Source organism: Leucopleurus acutus, assembly GCF_964270905.1.
Source record: "Leucopleurus acutus genome assembly, chromosome: 5".
Lineage (NCBI taxonomy): Eukaryota > Metazoa > Chordata > Mammalia > Artiodactyla > Delphinidae > Leucopleurus > Leucopleurus acutus.
The window spans coordinates 8,243,282-8,264,421 of NC_139147.1; the positions used below are offsets into that span (position 1 = coordinate 8,243,282).

The 21,140-nt window shown below is 39.1% G+C and overlaps 1 protein-coding gene across 1 annotated transcript in view; it reads right to left on the bottom strand.

The window, feature by feature from the left end:
- The window catches only part of TTC3 (tetratricopeptide repeat domain 3), a gene marked incomplete at its 5' end in the record, with an annotated part of 140,325 nt that overhangs the window by 89,648 nt on the left and 29,537 nt on the right, over window positions 1-21,140 (bottom strand). The window contains 7 exons of the mRNA XM_082840119.1: window positions 674-758; window positions 3,760-3,820; window positions 5,985-6,048; window positions 6,786-6,906; window positions 7,720-7,765; window positions 8,716-8,878; window positions 18,120-18,174. Of these exons, the coding sequence (XP_082696245.1) occupies window positions 674-758; window positions 3,760-3,820; window positions 5,985-6,048; window positions 6,786-6,906; window positions 7,720-7,765; window positions 8,716-8,878; window positions 18,120-18,174 (595 nt within the window). The remainder of the gene's footprint in view (window positions 1-673; window positions 759-3,759; window positions 3,821-5,984; window positions 6,049-6,785; window positions 6,907-7,719; window positions 7,766-8,715; window positions 8,879-18,119; window positions 18,175-21,140) is intronic.

Genomic DNA, 21,140 nt, shown 5'->3' on the forward strand with positions numbered 1-21,140 from the left:
TTAACCAAGGATTAACCTACACTGACACATCATAATCACCCAAAGTCCATAGTTTACCTATGAACCCTATGGTTCACTCTTTGTGTTGTACATTCCATAGGTTTGGACAAATGTATAATGACTGTATCTATCTATCATTTATACTATCATACAGAGGATTTTCACAGCCCTAAAAATCCTCTGTGCTGTGCCTATTCATCTCTTCCCCCTTAATGTACATTTTTCATTACTTACCAAATACTACAGAGTTTTATATAGAAAGTTATATGATAAATCATTCAAAGAATAAAAAGTTTGCTCTTTAATGGTTCTATAGTAGACGTAATAAAACCACAGGGGCTTAAACCTTTTAAAATGATTTAAACCTTCTTAAAATATTTAACTTAAAAGTTAACACTTTGGGAAGACTTGCTTCTTCCTTTTAAATCTATGGGAAACAAACAATTTTGTATTCAGTATTAACCATTAGTTAAATCTCTGGTTCACACACTTACCAAGTTAAAACCTAAATTAGTGACGATTTGGTCTCTTAGCAATCATCTACTAAATTATATGTTCATAACTAAAATTATTAAAAAAAAACTTTAGAGATGTACACAATTAGACTTAATTCATGTGAAAAATGTTATGTTCAAAGAGTTTGCTTTTCCATTAGAAAAGCCTTTGCCTTTACCTGGTGTGCAGCTCTGGAGGATTTAGAAAACTGTTTCTCCAAGATGTTTTTCAAATCTACTGGTAAACTCCCTTGTGAACCAGAACTAAAAGAGAAAAGCACTGTTTTGAATTATTTTAAAATAAAACAATCCTGCTTATTATATAAATAAAAAAATATTTACTGAAGGTCATTTTAAACTTAGTAAATAGGGAGTCACAAGTTCCTAAATAGAAACATTACCAAGATGCCAATTCTCTCCAAATTAATTTCTAAATCCAATAAAAATCCCTATAAATTTACTGGGGAAAGGGGACCAGATGAACTGATTATTCAGATGTTATAAAAGAACAGCTTTAAAAAGAAAACGAAAGAAAGAAACTGGTGGATTTACACTGATTACCTAAAGTTATTACAAATCTAAAGTCATGAGTAACAACAAAGTCATAAAACAAGAAATGTGCCCCAGAACACTGCAAAGATGATCCAGCTCATATGAAAATCTGTTCATAAGATATAACCTTTTCAGAAAGTCTGACCCCTAATGCTGGTGAGGGTAAGGAAGATTCAGGTACTCCAGGTGGTGTTTTCTGACACCCCATGTGAGGGTTTCTGACACCACATACCTGTCATTTTTCCACACCGATTCTCCAACACCAACTGAGTGTCCAACAATTCAATTCTGACACCAACTCTGGAGTTAAGAACTCAGGCCCCACAGGTTAAAGGCTCAGTCCCACAAGACTGCCCTCACTTCAGCCACAATGGGGTACCCAGGCTACCCATACTTCTGCCCTGCCGACTACAAATTCAGGGGTTCCCGTGACTACCCCTTGGGTTCAACTATTCCCTAGGACAACTCACAGAACTCAGGAAAGCGCTTTACTTACCATTACCAGTTTACTGTAAAGGATGTAAGTCAGGAGCAGCTCAGTGGAAAAGATGCATGGGAAGCTGTAGGGGAAGGGGGTGCCTCAGAGCTTTCACAGAGTCCCAGGGTGCACCATCTCCCCAGCATCTCGATGTATCCACCAACCAGAAGCTCCCTGGGCCCCTATGTTTAGAGGTTCTTACTGACGTTTCATTACACAGGCATCCATGATTTAATTACTGGACACTGGTGACTAAACTCCATTTCTTGCTCCCTTCTTCTCCCCAAAGATCAGGGGTGGGGCTGAAAAGTTCCAACCAACCACACACTTTATTTTTCTGGTGACCAGCCTCAATCCTGAAGGTAGGGACCCAACCTTGGGTCACTTTATTAGTATAAACTCAAGTAGAGAGGAAGGGGCTCATTATAAATAACGAAAGACTCTCTCATCATTCAGGAAATTCCAAGGGTCCTAGGAGCCCTGTGCCAGGAACTGGGGACATAGACCGAATATATAAATACCTTTACTATACCACACCCTCTCACAGCTTAGTAGGAGTGTGAACACTGCTCATTTTTTGAGAGGAGAATTTGGCAGTATCTATCAAAGTTAAAATTACACATCCCCTTTGACAGCAGTTCCACTCTAGAAATTTCTCCTTCACACACATCTATACTAGGAAATATCCTGCAGCCATGAAAATGAAGGATGTAGATCTCCATGGTCTGATATGGAAAGGTAGTCAAGGCATTTTGAAAGAGATAAAAGCAAGCTGTAGGCCAGAATAGTTCCAACAACAATGAAAACTATAGTGTTAACAATAATGATAGTTCAGGGCTTCCCTGGTGGCGCAGTGGTTGAGAGTCCGCCTGCCGATGCAGGGGACACGGGTTCGTGCCCGGGTCCGGGAAGATCCCACATGCCACAGAGCGGCTGGGCCCGTGAGCCATGGTCGCTGAGGCTGCGCGTCCGGAGCCTGTGCTCCGCAACGGGAGAGGCCACAACAGTGAGAGGCCCGCGTACCGCAAAAAAAAAAAAATAAATAATAATAATAATGATAGTTCAAGTGTATTGAGCATTTACCATGTTCTACTGCTCTAAGTATTTTATGTGGTCGTCCCATTTAACTGTTAAATAACCTCATGAAGTAGACATAATCAAGAAGAGCATTCAGTTTGAAAACAGAAACAAAATATCAGGAAAATAAATTTATCTTTAACACAACAGGTTAAAGTTATAACTGTGCATTCAAAGAATGAGCATGTATTGGGTTTTGGCTTCCTTTTATGATGAGGAAAGGGGGGCAAGGAGGAAGACTCAGGACTTTTCTAACAAATAACAGAACAACAAAAGGCACTATGGCCTTGCTTTGTATTTAACTTTTGAGGCACCATCCAAAAACGGTCATTTTTTAAAAATAGGGCTTTACTAATTTATCTTAGTGCTTTGATATTCAAATCATTCTCCTTTAAGCACCTATCAAGGAATCAGCCTTAAAAAATGAAGAGAAAACTGAAAACTAGTGGAACTGTGGCAAAAATGGCTTTGCAGTTTCTCCAGCACCACTTTCATTGATTTCATGAATTTCTGTATCTGTTATAAGATTTACAATTTCACTTTGCAATCAATTTATATCTTTGTAGCTAATGGGGGTTAACTCTAAAGACTGGTGGCAAGAGTTCCTACTGCTAATTTGGGGGGGATGTTTGGTAGAACCAATTTTGTAAGTGGTCGGTTCATTAGTAAATCCTTGCCTATGAATATACAGATAGCCACGCCAGTGTATGCAAAGTTAAGTTCCCAGATGGCCAAGAAATTGCTAACAGCAAGTTTCTAAAGCAAGGCACTAGAGAAGGGAGTCAGAGAGAGGGGAAATAAAGCAAACAGGGAAGGAGACTAAGTTGTCACTTTATACTTATCTGAATCTTTTTTCCTCTTATGAGCCTGTATTTTGGAATTTTAAGAAATTAATACTGATATATCTCATATTATATGACTTTCAGAAATCAGTATTAACATCCAGGATTAATACTCCTTTAGTCAAAAATGACCCTCTCCTAATAAAGACATGCCGTGCTATTTGAAAGGGATTTTTTACTACTTATCATAGTACACATGTGTAAAGGCAGCTACTACTAGAAAGAGATTTAATTTTCTTTTTTCTTTTTTCTTGGGAGGAGGGCATTACAGAAACGAAACAAAACAAACAAAAAACCCTTACATTAAAAAACATACCTGAACTTCTCCAATTCATTGTTTCGGGATTTTTGTTTTCCTTTATATTTTGGAGGCTGACCTGTGAATACAAAAGTATTTGTTCCTGAAATCTGTACATAAAAATCTACAGGCTTGAAAGTGAAACATTTTTTAAAAATGTAAATCGGAATAAGAAAGCAAAGGAGGCAACACTGTATGTGAGTCTAACTATAAACAGGTAAGCCAAAAAGAAGCTACTGATGATGTTTCTCTATGTATGCTATAAAATTATTATAAAGATAAATTATAATGATGATTATCATTTAGTCCTATAGTAGATATAGAAGAGATACAGGTGTAGTTCCTGTTCTCAGGTAGTTTACAATCAGATGGGAAGAAAAGACAGTCACTTCACCAATTAAATAACAATCCCCATTAAGAAGAAAAGAAGATACATTGTTACTGAAATGTTAATTCCATAGTAACTGCTCTTGTAACTCCTAGAAGGGAAAAATCACTTAAGCTGGAGTGGCTGGGAAACACCTTAGTGGGGATGCAGCATTTGTATTTAGTTTTAAGGAACAAGTAGGATTTGCAAAGAATGGGTCAAATGAAGTTTTATTTTAAGAAACACTACGTAAACCTGTGTGACTGGGCGAGTTAAGTAAGGATAGGTTGAAAGGGGCTGCAAGCCAGGCAGGTTGGTATGAGTGTTTACAGGCCCAGGGCTTCTGACTCCCCAGCTCTGCGAGCTCAGCCTTTATCCCACTGAAAGGAGGAGAGAGCCACTGTACACTTTGGGGCAGGGGAGTCACATGTGCAAAGTTGTGTAGAAGAGAGCACAGCAATAGGGACTGGGTGTCTCTGATGGAAGCTTTGGGAGAGATAGCAGAGGCAAGTCAGAGCCTATGTATTAGGGAGGGGATGAGAGCCTGAGCTCTGATGGCCTCAGAAAACAAAAGAGGCTTCTAGAAAGAAAGAAGAGTTCTAATTTGATTTCTACGGTGTGACCTAGGGCAAAATTATTTAATCTAACCCTGGGACCTCAATTTCTTTAACTGAATATAGATGCGGAAGTATGGATGGTATTTAAATTATTTAAATGTGCTATCTGATAATTATGGTCTAAGAAATACAAATAAATTAAAAGCTGTTTTCAAAAAAACAGTTTTATTCTCAAAGATTTTTCACATGCTATAAAGTCACATCAGGTAAGACAAACACCTGCGTTTCCCCCCTTTGTAACTGTGCTGAAGTGCTAACCAGTAGTTAAGTGGTTGGATACGCAGCACTGGAGCCTAAGAGAAGATAGAGCTGCAGGAAGTAAAAGACAGAAATGGCTGCCAGAAGTAAAAACACTGAAAAAAATAAACAAATGAACCAAAAAACAGGTGGAAGGAAAAGAGAGCAACAGGATCACTAACTAGAAGGCCAACAATCTCACCACAATAACTCTGAAAGGAGCACATGGAAGCTTGAGATAAGTAACCTGTGTGTAACAACAACTTTGAGTTGCTGAATTCTCTCAAACTCTGTTTTAAAAGGCAGAGAAGAATAACCCACTTAGAACGATTTCTCTCAAAAGCTGGGAGTATAAACGGAGACAGAAATAAACGAGGCATGCGTGTCCACTTCTCTGGAACCCTTCATTTCCCAAAGATGCCAAGTAGACAAGGTCTGGCTGTGTGTCTGCGTATTTTCTAGATGCATAAACATATGCACTAAGCACATACAATTTAAATAAACTAGTATTAGGCTAAAGCATCCATTCTCAACAGGGGTGACATCACCCACAAGAAAGTCGTAACTGGTTACTGGAAGATGAAAAAAATCCGTTTTTATATATAAAGCACACATGTACATACAGTACATAAACAGATAAACAGTATCTGTGATATTAAAGTTTCACAAGGGGAGGGTAATTAGGGGAAAAAAGTGTCTAAAAAGGCTCTGGGAGCAGGGGGTAAATGATGAAATAAAAGTTGAGAAACACTGGCCTAGTGGAAATTAGGTAGCAGACCACGAAGAGCGCCATTTTTCTTCTCCATTCCTTTATTTGGTTTTCCAAAATTAAATTTATTAAACAATATGAAAAGACTGAGCATTGATTACAAATAAACATTCAATATTTTCTCGACACAGAAGCATTGTAAAGTAAAAGAAGAATAATAGCAAAGATAAGGCTTGTGAGAATTTTAGGGCATGGAAGTTGAGGCAACACTACGCTAATTCAGCAACAATTTACATATGGGAAAAAGACTCACTTGATGGTGGCAGAAATTCAGGATGACAGTCACAATCATCTACCTTCAAAGCTTCATCTGCCACCTACCAAGAAAATAAAATTAGTGACACTTTCAAAACAATACAGCCATGAAAAATTCAATAGCTAAATAATAAAACTGAGTAGCAAAGAATTTATCCAAGTGCCTAAAATACTCAGCTTTACCAAATGAATGAACAAACTGATAGGGGCTTCCCCAGTGGCGCAGTGGTTGGGAGTCCGCCTGCCGATGCAGGGGACACGGGTTCGTGCCCCGGTCTGGGAAGATCCCACATGCCGCGGAGCGCGTCTGGAGCCTGTGCTCCGCAACAGGAGAGGCCACAAGAGTGAGAGGCTCGCGTATCGAAAAAAAAAAAACACAAACTGATAACTACTGAACAATAAATACTGAATTAATACTATCACATCTTTCCTTATTCTCCTCTCCCTAACTGAATACAGCTTCTTTGAGACTTTCATTATTAACAACAGAAGGACTTTACAGTGGGTTGGGAAAGTTCCCTTCAATGCGTACTACATATCTAACCCGAAAACACCAACTCCCTTTTTTCCCCTCAACCCCTGGAAAGAAATATAAATGTGAACTTGGTGATACCTGCTGAGCTTCGAGTATACTACAATTCAGGAAAACTCAGACACAGGTCATCTGGGACACTGATCACAGAGCCAGGCCATAGGCTCAGAGGTGCATACTGGTTTTCATTATCACAAAAATATTTGTAAAAATATAAGACTACCTATACTTGAAATAATTCTAATTTTAGTTTTTAACTGAGCTTACCTTTGGATTCTGATTACCACCGTTTGCCATTTCGTGGTTAGGTTTTCTGGAATTTTTTTCAGTCTCCACAAAGTTAAGTGAAGTACTAAATGCAGGTGCTGATAAACTAGGTATGTAGGCCCTGAGTGGTAATAAAAGAAATAATCATTTTAAAAAAATTATTTTTAAAAAGTTATCCTTCAAACAAAGAGGTTTCAGCAAGTATAGCCTTTTTACCTTGAAAGCAAGGTAATATTGTTTCAAAAAGAATCTCTACCTGTGAGATTGGGTTTCATACATAAATATGACTTTAAATTTGATATTAAAAACTCCAAATAGATTACGAACAGTTCAAGAAATGTATTCTGGTTTCTAATTTAACAGCTGTTATAAATTTAACAGCTTCAATATCTTAGGCATTTAAGCATGTGGGAAAAGCTTAATCTATTCTAACTGCCAAGTGAAAAACGTAGACTCCTGGCTGCTATTTGCTTCCTTATGAGCATACTCAAGTCTATCTGCTGCCTATTTCTAACAGAAGTGTCTTAGCCTTTGAAAGGTATCAGGAGGCTGGAAGCAGATGTTTCCAGGACAGAGGTGAGGGGTAAAAGGCACAGACTGAGCCCCGCTCTCTGCTGCCAGGAACCTCGTGGCTAAACTGGTGCCGTTCAAGCGCAGTAACATCCAATTAACATTTCACGCCTCTTCTCCCATAGGCTTAGGCCATGGATCTCCGATATATACATATGCAAAGAGTTCAGCCAAACAGTAAGCAAAACCAATCAGGCAAATCACAGGTCGCCTGATCTTACAAACACTTTAAAAACCTCTTCTCATCCTTCCATCTCCAACTTTACTGTGGTTGCTATTATCTACTAAAGCATTGAACAGCAATTCTGAAACTCACAGAGCAAAACCATTCCGAGTAACAGCTACTGATCTGATATTAACTCACCTGCTTTCATAGAAGGCTTTAATTGGATTCCTAGTTGGTGTCCGACCTACAGAAATGAATCACACACACATAGTAATCAGGGGACTGGCAACACATACTTTAAAAGATTTTCACATCTCTTTTAAGCTGACAGTAAGAATATCAAATTTAGGGAACTGAAAAATAAACCTAAACGATTTTACACTTCTAGATGTTTTTAGTTTTAGAATGATGTCAACAAAATGTTACACAAACCTTATCTGACATCTCATTATCATGTGATCATTGACTAGATGCAGCAATATATAAATCTCAATCAGAGACAGTACCTGTCTTCAAGGAGCTCACAATCTTATAATCACGTTCTGTTGGATGACAACATCTGTTAGTGAAATAGGACTGCTCAGCTCAGCTTCATAAGACACTAACTACCCAAAGAAGAAATAACAGGAAAGATCTATATGCTGAAAGCATAGAGTGAAAGCATTCAGGTACTGGGAAAGCAAAACGACTTAGGAGAGAAAACAAGGGTAAAATGAAAATCTGGAATTCCTAGCCTGCACGCTAATTTATGATGTACCTATGTATATACATACATTCAGCATGCTACAGAATTAGCCACAAACTTGGTGCAAAAACACCAAACAACTCTATTGAAGGGCCTTTTCTTTAGGAAATAAGTATAATAATGGAGAAAAAAATCTTAAACTTTGTTTCAAAAGGCTTTACTTCATTCAAACTTTCAAGAAAGTATATTTTTCTACAGAAGAATAAATAATAATTTGTTGCTGTTCCAAATAAAAAGTACAAATCATTTATTATTACCTACTGGAATACAATACTAACAAAATTCTACATGAATAGAAATGAAAAACTTAACTGAGTTAACCGAAATAACATAAAGGAAGTACAAATCATCTGAGAATTGATTTATGGTCCTCCATTAATCCAAGAAACCCACCTTCAAAAGTTTTAAAGGGAATTCGACTATAACCAAAAGAATCTTAGGTGAAATACCTTGCAGGTCTTCTATTTGTTTTTGTAACTTTACATGCTGCTGAATTAGATCCTTGATTCCCTCAGGGTCATTTTTACAGAGTTTTTGAGCTTTTATGTTTGCTTGCAGGGCCCAGTCATATTCCCCCAGCATAGAAAGAGCAGCACAATAACGATAATGACCCTGTTCCAAAAAGATAAATTCAAATTTTTCTCAAAAATATGCTTAAGTTCAAGAAAATAGATAAGGAAAAAATATTTTGCTTTAAAACTGATTAGTTACTTAAAATGTTACATTAGGATCCTATCAATAAAATAAATAAAAATGTTAATACCTCTCAGGAAATAAAGTCACCTAAATGAGTTAAATGAGAAGCTACAAATAGTATTCATAATAATTTTTAACAACTGACTAGAGATCAGTGTCTCTGCTTAAGAGATTTTTGTACCCCCCCCAAAGAAAATAATTCAAACTTTACTGTACGTAAGAAAGAAATACATTATTCTTATGCCAAATTAAGTATAAAAATGATGCATTATAAATAACTTAATTTTTTTCAAAATACTTTTAGGCAGTAATAGTCTCTAAGTCATTACACTCCCTACACTTCTGAAGTCAAAAAGAGTTTTAGAGCTGGGAGGAACAATCAGCCTGTGCAGTAGTTTTCCAGCCCTGCTGAAGAGCATGGGCACAGATAAGGGGTGCAGCTATTAATTCCATCTTTCTTAATCAGCTTTTAATTATTTTACCTCTAAGTATAGAGTTCTTGGCTTTAAGAAAAGATCCGAAAACCACTGATTTACCTTAATTCTAATGATCAGGTTGCTTGTTTTATTGCTACAGAACCATAGTTCTGGCTGGTCCCATTTATGCATTTTGGGAAATCTTCTATATCAAGCATGAACATTTTAATCTAGAAAGCTAATATTACCAAACCTGGGGCTAACTCAGCCAACCCCTCCTGTAGCTACTCCCAAACCAAACTCCCATTTTAGGCACAGTATCTCCATTTAAGAAGTGATTTACAAGTGAGAGAGGCTAGATACTGGCCTAATGCCACATTTATTTAGAGACAAACCAAAGAACTTGTATCTTAGGACTCCAGGTCCAGAGCTCTTTCCTCTTTACTACACATTTTACAAAGAACATTCTGATTCTACGAGAAAATATGAAATCAGAAATAAGTGATCCGTTTAAGAAAGATGCGACTTTCACTAAAAGAAGCCAGAAACAACCAAAGGACCTCTGTTTATGCAGGTTCAGAGCATATATAATCCTACTGTGGTGCACCAACCCAACCTGTTCCAGGGCATTTCTTAGCCAGGCTCCTTAGGCTCAGATCAAAGATCCCAATTCAGATTGCATTTGGTTAAACTCTGCTTTTCCTCCAAAGGCATGAGATAAAGAGTTCTCACAGATACGCTACAGGACCAAAATTCTATCCATTAAGCCTATATCAACTTCAAAGTTTAAATAACTGCATTAAAAAATAATCACAGCATAGGAAATTATGAGAGATTATAAACCTTACCTGCTAAATTTGTAAAAAACGCTTCATTTCTTTCTCTTTTCCACTCACCTTTCTCATCTTTTACTGGGTCCTTTTCCCTAAACTCTGTAAAACCCAGTGTAACTTCTATCAGTTGAGAAAGGAGTTTATTCAGATCTCTCTGCGGAAGTTGTCTGAATGAAGCTTAAATTAAAGGTATCTCAGAAAGTTTCTTGAACCCAATTACATAGAAAGTTTTGCTCTTCTCTGACATTATCTCATTCTCTATCACATATACAGTTCATCTGACTAGCATCCCCTCCTCTTGTGTGCCACCATGTCCCTACTCCACACAGTAATGACCCCACTAGTGCCCCCGGCTCAACAATGGCTGGCAGGGTAGAAGCATAGCTGTGACCCAGGAGACTGGTCAATCCAAATGCACCACTTCCCAGGTCACAGTAATTGATCCACAGGTGGGTACATGGCTCAACCAGGATCAGTCTGAGGCATTCCACAGTCATACTACATAAATGCTAACAGAGGCTCTCTCTCCACTAGAATAAACAGTTACTAGGATATCAGTTATTAGGATATCACTTTTACAAAATGAAGCCAAGAGAGCCTATGCTCTAATTACCACTTGTGGTCAAGACAGAGTAACAGGGATTGGATATACCCTCTTGCTTAAAACAAACGAGGACAAAATACATGAAACGAAAGTTTGCAAGACACTGGACATCGGGCAACAAAAGAGAGTGATCCCTGAGAGATGAGAAACACAGAAAGCCCTATGATTGCTCCAGCTTACTTAAGGAGAGATTCTAAGCCATAGCACACGGAGAAGGAACCCAGGGAGAGACCACAGTCTCAGTGAAGACAGAGCCAGGAGTCCAGGAAAGCCAAGGCAGCTCAAGTTCACAGGGCAGAGGACCAGAGAGGAGAGAGCTGGACAGAGAACTCCAGAGATCTTCAGAGGGCCTCCCTTGAGTCTTCAGCTGAGTATCAATCAGTACATGCATGCGCGGCAATTACCAGGGCCAGGGAAAGAACCACTTGAAAGACTAAAAGGGAACAGTAGTCAGCACTGACACAGGGCAAGGAATAATTCCTGTTCCCACTGACCAATGCGGAAAACATCGTAATTCATGGAGTATTAAGTACTCAAAAGAGTTGCCTCAGTTGTGCAGAAAAAATTAGCCCTAGACCAAATACCACTATGATATCACCCAACAAAGCTTAAAACAACACTCCAAAGAATCTGTTTCCAAGTAACTTTAATACATCCCAAAACGAAACTCAGAAGTATTTACAGAAATACAAAAATATTAGTACCAAACAAGGTAAAATTCACAATCTCTGGCAACCAATCAAAAACTACTAGGTATGCAAAGACGGAAAATGTGATCTATAATGAAGAGAAAAAAAATCAGTTGAAAACAATCCAGAAATGACACAGATGATAGAATTAGTAGACAAGGACATTAAAAGTTATAAATATATTTCATATGTTCCAGAAGCTAAGGGAAAAACTGAACATATTAAGAAAAGACATGAAATATATAAGAAATACTCAATCTGCAATTCTAGAGGTGACTGCTATAGCATTTAGATGAAAAAACAATTAGATGGAAATAAAGGCAGATTAGACATAGCAGAAGAAAAAGACCAGTCAATGTGAGGACAGAGCAATAGAATCTAGGTAAAATGAAACAGAGCAAAAAGAGAAAAAAGATTAAAAACGATGCTAACAGGGAAGCACCAGTGAGAAACAGAAAGAAAAATGTGTACAGATCTGGATCTGACCATGCCTGAAGCTGACCCCCTAGACTTTTCAATTACATGAACCAATAAATTCCCTCTTCTACTTATGAGTTAGGTTTTGTCACTCCCAAACAAAAGAATTCTAATATACTCCTCAATATTAAAAAGTTCTTGAGGACATTTGTGAGGTTTGTATCCTGTATAACATCAAAAGATAATGCACTTGGAAATGTCAACAAATATCTGTTGACTATACTGTAAAAATTCTCACTCTTTGGGATACAATGACTCACCCTCTCTTAAGCCTAAAAGTACGTGTAGGACTTATATAACATTGTAAATCAGTATACCTCAATAAAAAAAATAATGAAAATAAAAAATAAATCATTTAAAAAATTAAAGTATGTCTATGACAGCTGACATTGTACCAGTCTTCTCTACCTGGAAAGAAGGAAGAAAAAATGGTCTACCCTCACACAGAAATCTACAGAGTATCTTCCTATACAGGCTTATATCCTAGAGGAATGACTCAATAGACTCAGATTCATGAAAGAACTCATAAAAGAATGGGGACTTCCCTGGTGGTCCAGTGGTTAAGACTCTGCACTCCCAATGCAGGGGGCCCAGGTTAGATCCCTGGTCAGGGAACTAGATCCCGCAAGCCAGAACTAAAGATCCCATGTGCCACAACTAAGACCCAACGCAGGCAAATTAATTAATTTATTTATTTATTTATTTTTAAATGTCTATTTAAAAATTAAAAAATAAATAAAAGTAAAGAATGCATCTTGCACAGTCTACTTTTGTTTTCGAAGTTTAAAATATCCTTCAATGAGCATTCCTTTCTGGTAAAATGATAAATGAGCTCAATATATAGTTACCAAATTTTCTGAATACTTACTAAGAGTTGTGTTTTTCATCTACACAAATACTTTTGCAACCATCAAAAAAATCTCAATTTAAAAAAATGAGTGAACCCACATAAATATAGTCAACTGATCTTTGACAAAGGACAAAGGCCATACAATGGAGCAAAGACAGTCTTTTCAACAAATGATACTGGAACTGGACATCTATATGCAAAAAAACGAATCCAGGGACTTCCTTGGTGGTCCAGTGGTAAGGAATCCGCCTTCCAATGCAGCGGACAGGTTTGATCCCTGGTTGAGGAACTAAGACCCCACATGCCGCAGGGCAACTAAGCCTGTGTGCCGCAACTGCTGAGCTTGTGCGCCTCAACTAGAGAGAGAAAACCCACACACCACAACTAGAGAGAAGCCCACACGCCGCAACGAAGAGCCCACATGCCACAAAGAAGACCCAACACAGCCAAAAATGAAAATTAATTAACTAACTTAAATAATGAATCCAGACCTAAAGCCCTCGACAAAAATTAACTCAAAATAGATCACAGACCTAAAACTCCTAGAGGATAGCATAGAGGAAAACCTAGATGATCTTGAGTATGGTGATGACTTTTTAAATACACCAAAGGCATGATCCATGAAAGAAATCATTGATAAGCTGTACTTAATTAAAATTAAAACTTATGCTCTGTGAAAGAAATGTCAAGAAAATGAGAAGGCAAGCCCCAGTCCAGGAGAAAATATTTGCAAAAAATACACCTGATAAAGGACTGTTATCCAAAATATACAAAGAACTCTTAAAACTCAACACTAAGAAAACAACCAATTAAAAAATGAACCAAAGACCTTAACAGACACCTCATCAAAGAAGATACACAGAACTTCCCTGGTGGCGCAGTGGATAAGAATCCACCTGCCAATGCAGGGTACACGGGTTTGATCCCTGGTCCAGGAAGATCCCACATGCCTCGCGTGCCACAACTATTGAGCCTGCGTGCCAGGCTCCGCAACAAGAGAAGCCACCGCAAGGAAAAGCCCATGCACCACAACGAAGTGCAGCCCCCACGTGTCACAACTAGAGAAAGCCCACACGCAGCAACGAAGACCCAATGCGGCCAAAAAAATTTTTTTTAATTTAAAAAGAAAGAAAAAAAAAGATACACAGTGGCAAATAAGCACATGAAAAGATGCTCCACATCATATGTCATCTGGGAAATGCAAATTAAAACAATAAGATACCACTACACATCTATTAGAACAGCCAAGGGCTTCCCTGGTGGCGCAGTGGTTAAGAATCCGCCTGCCAATGCAGGGGACACGGGTTCGAGCCCTGGTCCTGAAGATCCCACATGCCGTGGAGCAACTAAGCCCGTGCACCACAACTACTGAGCCTGTGCTCTAGAGCCCGTGAGCCACAACTACTGAGCCCACGTGCCACAACTACTGAAGCCCATGCGCCTAGGGCCTGTGCTCTGCAACGAGAAGCCACCACAATGAGAAGCCCATGCACTGCAACGAAGAGTAGCCCCCGCTCGCCGCAACTAGAGAAAAGCCCTCACGCAGCAATGAAGACCCAACGCAGCCAAAAATAAATAAATAAATAAATTTTTTAAAAAAAGAACAGCCAAAATTCAGGACACTGACCATGCCAAATGTTGGCAGGAGGTGGAGCAACATGAACTCTCATTCATTGCTGGTGGAAGTGCAAATGGTGTAGCCACTTTGGAAGGTTTGGCGGTTTCCTAAAAAACTAAACATATTCTGATCATATGATCCAGCAACCGCACTCCTTGGTATTTACCCAAAGGAGTTGAAAATGTATGTCCACACAAAAACCTGCACGTAGCTGTTTATAGCAGCTTTATTCGTAATTGCCAAACCTTGGAAACAATCAAGATGTCCTTCAGTAGGTGAATGTATAAATAAACTGCAGTATATCCAGACAATGTAATATTTTTCAGTGCTAAAAAGAAGTAGCTATCAAGCCATGAAAAGACATGCAGGAACCTTAACTGCATATTACTAAGTGAAAGAAGCCAATCTGAGAAGGCTATACATTGTATGATTCCAACTATAGGACATTCTGGAAAAGGTAAAACTATGGAGACAGTAAAAAGATCAACGGTTGCCAGGAGTCTGGGGGGAAGGATGGATCAGAGGATGTCAGGGCAGTGAAAATACTCTATATGAACCATAATGGTGGAATACATGTCATTATACATTTATCCAAACCCATAAAACATGGAACACTTAGGGAGTGAACCCTAAGACAAACTATGGACTTTGGGTGATTATGATGTGTCCACGTAGGTTCATCAGTTTTCACAAATGTATAGCCCTATTGGGGGATGCTGATAATGGGGGAGACTATGCAAGCATGGGGGCAGGGAATTTACAGGAAATCTCTGGACCTTCCTCTTAATTTTGCTGTGAACCTAAAACTGCTCTAAAGAAAATAAAGTCTTAAAAAAAAAAGAGTGAATATTTTTTTTTTTTTTTTTTTTTGGCGATACGTGGGCCTTTCACTGTTGTGGCCTCTCCCGTTGCGGAGCACAGGCTCCAGACGCGCAGGCTCATTGACCATGGCTCACGGGCCCAGCCGCTCCGCGGCATGTGGGATCTTCCCGGACCAGGGCACGAACCTGTGTCCCCTGCATCGGCAGGCGGACTCTCAACCACTGCGCCACCAGGGGAGCCCCAAGAGTGAATATTTTATGTTTGATAAGTTAAGCCAGGAATAAACATTTTACATAAAGGTCTCAATGTAATTAAGAAAGTTTTGAATTTAAGATATATGAAAGATAGCATATGTACTGTGTATATCTAATGGACGTTTCGAAAGAATAAACTGGGAAGGAGGCAATATTCAAATGATTAAGGGTGAAAATTTTCCAGAAGTGCTGAAAGACATGAATCCTCGGATTTTAGAAGCCAAGCTATCCCAATTACGATGAATTTAGAGAAAATTCCTCAGACACATTGTGATGAAATGGCCAAACGTTAAAGACAGCGAGAAGATCTTTAAAACACCCAGGAAAAGAAAAGATTACTTACAAAGGAAAAATAGCAGACTTGTCAACAGTGGCAAAAAAAGTCAAAAGAATGTAGACTCAAACATCTGCAAAGAATATTATACCCTGCTGAATTATTATTTAATAACTGGGATAAAATAAAGCCATTTAAAAAAAACAAAAAAAGAAAGTTTAGTATACTTTTTCTAAGTTGATAATAGATTGAAATAGCAAAAGTTATCCCTGGAAAACCAGTATCATGGTCTAGGTTTCAGTATTATGAACTCTATCATCCATTCGTTCCATAAATTAATTTATACAGCACCTGCCCAATGATCAGCAGAGATTATGTTTCAAGTACAACAGCAACTCACGATGAAAATGGCAACAAGCTCACCACCTTCAAACAGAAGCATATCCAGTGCTGGATTCTCAATTCTATTTTGTCTTTCACTTGCAATGACACCTTGTAAAAGTCACTTTACCCTTCTGGGACTCAATTTCTTCATCTATAACTGAAGCATTTAAAAGTGACTCCAATATTTGGAGGCAGAAGTCCACCTGGAGAATTTTATAATCCCCAGACTCTAATACACTCCTAGGCCATCTGAATCACAATTTGGGGGCTCTGAAATCCTATGATTCTATTCACTCTGGCTTATAAACAAATATGTAAACACTTTTTAAAATCTATAAATATTGGTAAGCCAGTTTACTCATTTCAACCCATTCATTCAACTCATTTATTAAATCAACAAATACTGACTATGAGTGCTTGCTATGTGCCAGGCAGCCCGTCAGGCAGTCCAGATTCAGAAGTGAACCAACGAACCAAAAAACCTGTCCTCAGGGAGCTCACAATGTACTGGAGCACATACAAAAAGCAACACAACTTAAATAACATATATGTTCAACAATGATAAACGCTAAGAGGAAAAAAAAGTAAGGCAAAGAAAAATAGCAAATGTCTAGGAAGGGGCGGGGTTTGCATTTTAGTAATGTGGTCAGGGAAGGTTTCACTGAGAAGAGAACCTTCAGTGAACAATGAAAGGAAATAAGAGAGCTAGCTAAGGCTCTGGGGAAAGGCACTCTAATTCTAGGCAGAGGCAAGAGCAAGTACAGACTGGGAGTGGACCTGGCATGTGTAAGAACAGTGACGAGGCCAACGGGCCAACAGAGTGAACGAGGGAGAGAGCAGCAGGAGTGAGGTGGGAGAAATAACGGGTGTTAAAGACAGGAGGCTGGTCAGATAGATCCTAGTAATAACTTAGACCAAGCGAAAGAACCATACTCATCCACTGCTTTATTAATGTATACTTAGGTTATCTGCAGTTCTGTGCCATTAAAACAATACCACAGTGACCAATCTTGTACATCTCACCAAAGAATGCTTGTGGGGTACACACCCTTGGAATCAATCACGGCATACGCACATCGTAGTGCTCTCCAAGTGGGCTGTGACAAATTCACACCCCACTGGTTTATTGAGAGTTCCCGTTAATAAACACACTACTGATGCTCAGGACTATCGATCTCTAACTTTTGCTCATCTGAGGGACTCAACATCACATTGTTTTTCACCTGTGGGTGTACATGTGGGTCTGCTTGGAGGCTATTAGGCTCTCTCTATTAGGTTTCTATCTCTTTACAGTTTTAATTACTAGGAAACAGAATATACCTTTTTCTATCGCCCATTCAGGTTTCCTCATCTCTGAAATGCTTGTTTATTTCATTGGCCTGTTTTCTACTGGGTTTCTTATTTATCTTTGTTCTTTGCATATTCTGAATATAAATCCTATCAGTTATATATGTTCTATATATGACAAACTATCTCCTCCCAAATTATTTCCTTCATGGTGTCCTGACATACAAAAATTTTTAAGTTTGAGATAGTCGAATTCATCAGAGTTTTTTCCTTCACTGACCTGTGCATATTTAAGAAATCCTTTCCCAGCTCAAGGCTATAAAGCTAGTCTCCTACAGCTCCTTCTGGGTTTTAAGTCTCATTTTCCACAGCCAGGTCCTTAATCCATCCAGAACTTGTGGATGCTGTTACCTCAACCATAAGGGATGCTCACGGCCCCTAGGGACTGCTGTCCTCCTCAGACACATGTGGCCCTTACTGCTGGGCTGCATCTCCTCTCTGATCATGGAAATGAAGATTCCCCTGCCACATTCCTGAGCTCTGCCTAATTTTATCCAGCATTTTTACATACAGATTTACATTCTGTAAATAGATTTTTCACAAAGTTGTACGGCACTATTTGTCCAATGTAAATAAGAAAGAAACCTACCTTTGTCCAATTGTTCTTCAGAATAATAGCTCTCTTTCCATCACCAAGTGCATTTCTAAAAAAAAAAAAAAAAAAAAGGAAGAAATATTCAAACTAAAGGCATTATATATTGTATATCTATTTAGACTATAATTTTCCATATATAATCTAGTTTTTAATTTTTTTAATCCACATAATATATGTCCATTATAGGAAATTTGGAAAATACAGAAAAGTAAAACAAAGGGAAAAAGTCACCCAGAGTCACAACCACAATTACCCAGGAACAGCTACTTTTAATATTCCAGAGTACTTCCTGCACACAACTATTTACATCTTACCTATGCCTAACTTCTTGTTATTCTTTGTACATTTTTTTTTGGTACTATTTTTGCAAGTCAGCAAGACTTCTGATCTCGGAAAATAAAACTTCCAGATCTCTTACACAACACATCGGCTAAGCTATAGTGGACAAAGCATGAAAGTTGGGATATGAGATGGGGATTAAGTCCAACTCCATCACTAATTCTCACTGGGGCTGTTAAGAAGTTATTAACCTCTCTGGGGCCACTTTCTCCTCTGTAAAATGAGGCTAGTAACTGTGTTCTTCCTGTTTTCAGATACTATGCTAAAGCACAGTGCTTTGTAAACTGTCAAGTACTAAGGTCTAACACCTAGTCTCAGTTTCCTGGCTTCCTTACATTCAATGACCTCCTCCTCTAACCCAGCTCAGCCACCCATCACCGCCCTCCCAGGGAACTTTATCACCACTCAAAACTGTTCAAAGCCCAAAATCACTAATTCAGGCACCCCACTCTTTCCCCCATAACCTAGCTCCTTCTATCTTACTTGTCCAACTATTCCTACTATCTCCTCAGGGTGCCCAACGCATTGACTTACCCACTTTCTCTTTTTTTTTTTAACTTCCTTATTTATCTAGCTTAAGATTCGTTGGTTCATCATTGCATATTCCCATGCATACAACTTCTTTATACTTCTTTGTCCCTATGTTTACATCTTGCTCTATGGCAAAACCCAACACTGGATCAACCCTGCTTCCTGCTTTCTCCATGACTACATCTAGGGAGCCAAGTACTGCTGGAGAAAATTACACAGCAGAGCACACAGGTAGCACTACTACGCAGGATTCCAACAACCCAAAGGGGCCTTCAACATTGTTAACCAATTATTTCAGACCAAATCATTCTCTAACTTTGTAAAATGATCCTCTCAAAGCTTACGTCCTTTCCTCAAACTTCCAACTCCCCTTTCTCTCAGCAGATGAGCTCTGCTTCTCTTTCAATGAGTAAACTGGAGACATCAAAGAGAACTCTCTCAATTTTCTACAACCAAACTTAAAGACAAACCCACATCTGGCCCTGCCTCTTCTCTTTCACAATAAGTGTCTTCTTCTGGGCTTCCTTGGTGGTGCAGTGGTTGAGAGTCCGCCTGCCAATGCAGGGGACACGGGTTCGTGCCCCGGTCCAGGAAGATCCCACATGCCACGGAGCGGCTGGGCCCGTGAGCCATGGCCGCTGAGCCTGCGCGTCCGGAGCCTGTGCTCCACAACAGGAGAGGCCACAGCAATGAGAGGCCCGTGTACCGCAAAAAAAAAAAAAAAAAAAAAAGTCGTCTTCTTCCTTATATGGGCAATTTTTCCACTTGTGCCATATAACTACCCATCCTTGCAATATCAATTATCCCTTCTCTCACCTGTGAAATTACCCATTCCTTCTCAAGAATCTACCCCATCGATTTTTTTTATTGTGGTGAAATGTACATAACATACAATTTACCATTTGAACCATTTCAAATGTAAAGTTCAGTGGCATTAAGTACATTCACATTGTTGTGCAACTTCCTATCAACTTTTAATATGCTCAGATCTCTCTCATCTTTAAAAAGCAAATAAAAAAATAAATCTTAAACCCTAAGCAAACACTGTTGGTAATCTACCCAGCAGCTATCCCCTCCTCTACCTGATTACTAGACTTCCATCGTGAGGCTCTACCTCACTACTACAAGATTTAGAGATAATAATTCCTTATTAGTTTAAACCAATCATGGCAATCCTACTCTCCTTTCCATTGACAGGTTTAGGTGTAGTCATGTGACCGAGACCTGAAGGGACTTATCACTCTTAAAAAGAGATTACAAAAAAATAAATAAATAAAAAGATTACAAAGAAGAACAAAACTAGGTAACTTACCCTACCAGATAGCAATACCTACTACAAGGCCAAATATACTTTTCTTTTAATAAAAAATAAAAAGCTATCTAAAGATAGATGATCTAACAAACAGAATAAGATATAGAAATCAGAAACAGATCCTTACACACAGTCACCTGATTTATATGACAAAGGTGACACTGTAGTGCATGGGGAAAACATAGTCTTAAAAAATGGGGCTGGGTCGGCTGAAGGGGGTCTCTTCGGTACCCCTACAACTAGTGCAGAGCCTGCTATGTAGAGATGCTCACTGGTTATACGTTCAAAGAATGAGTGAATGGATGAATGAATAAATGTGTCCTCCACATCTACATGCCTGAGGCAGAGCAGAGGCAGCAGCACGAAGAGGGTGGGGGGCTGCGAGCAAGTGGAGAAGCTAAAAAGGCTTCCTCCTCCCCCTCCTCCCCCCCCATCCATCCACCCATTTCTTGTGCATCTACTACATGCCGGGCACTGTGTTATGGACACAATGTGGACAAGCTGGACACGGCCCTGCCCTCTTGGGACTGACATTCTAATGGGGAGACAAGACAATACGGGAACAAATAACTAAGTGATTTCTAAGCCACATGAAGACTACTGAGGTGGAGAGAGTGAATTTTCAGGAAGAAGGGTCAGGGCAGGCTTCTAGAAGGAGGTGATATTTGTGCTGAAACTCAAATAAAGGGAGGGAGGGAGCCCTGTGATACCAGGGAAGAGCGTCCCAGGTAGAGGGGACAGACAGTGCACAGGGTCTGGGGCTGAAAGCGGGGCAAGCAAGCAGAGGGGAGGGGTGAAAGCGGAGGCCACAGAGGTAAAGAGAGGAGGGTGTA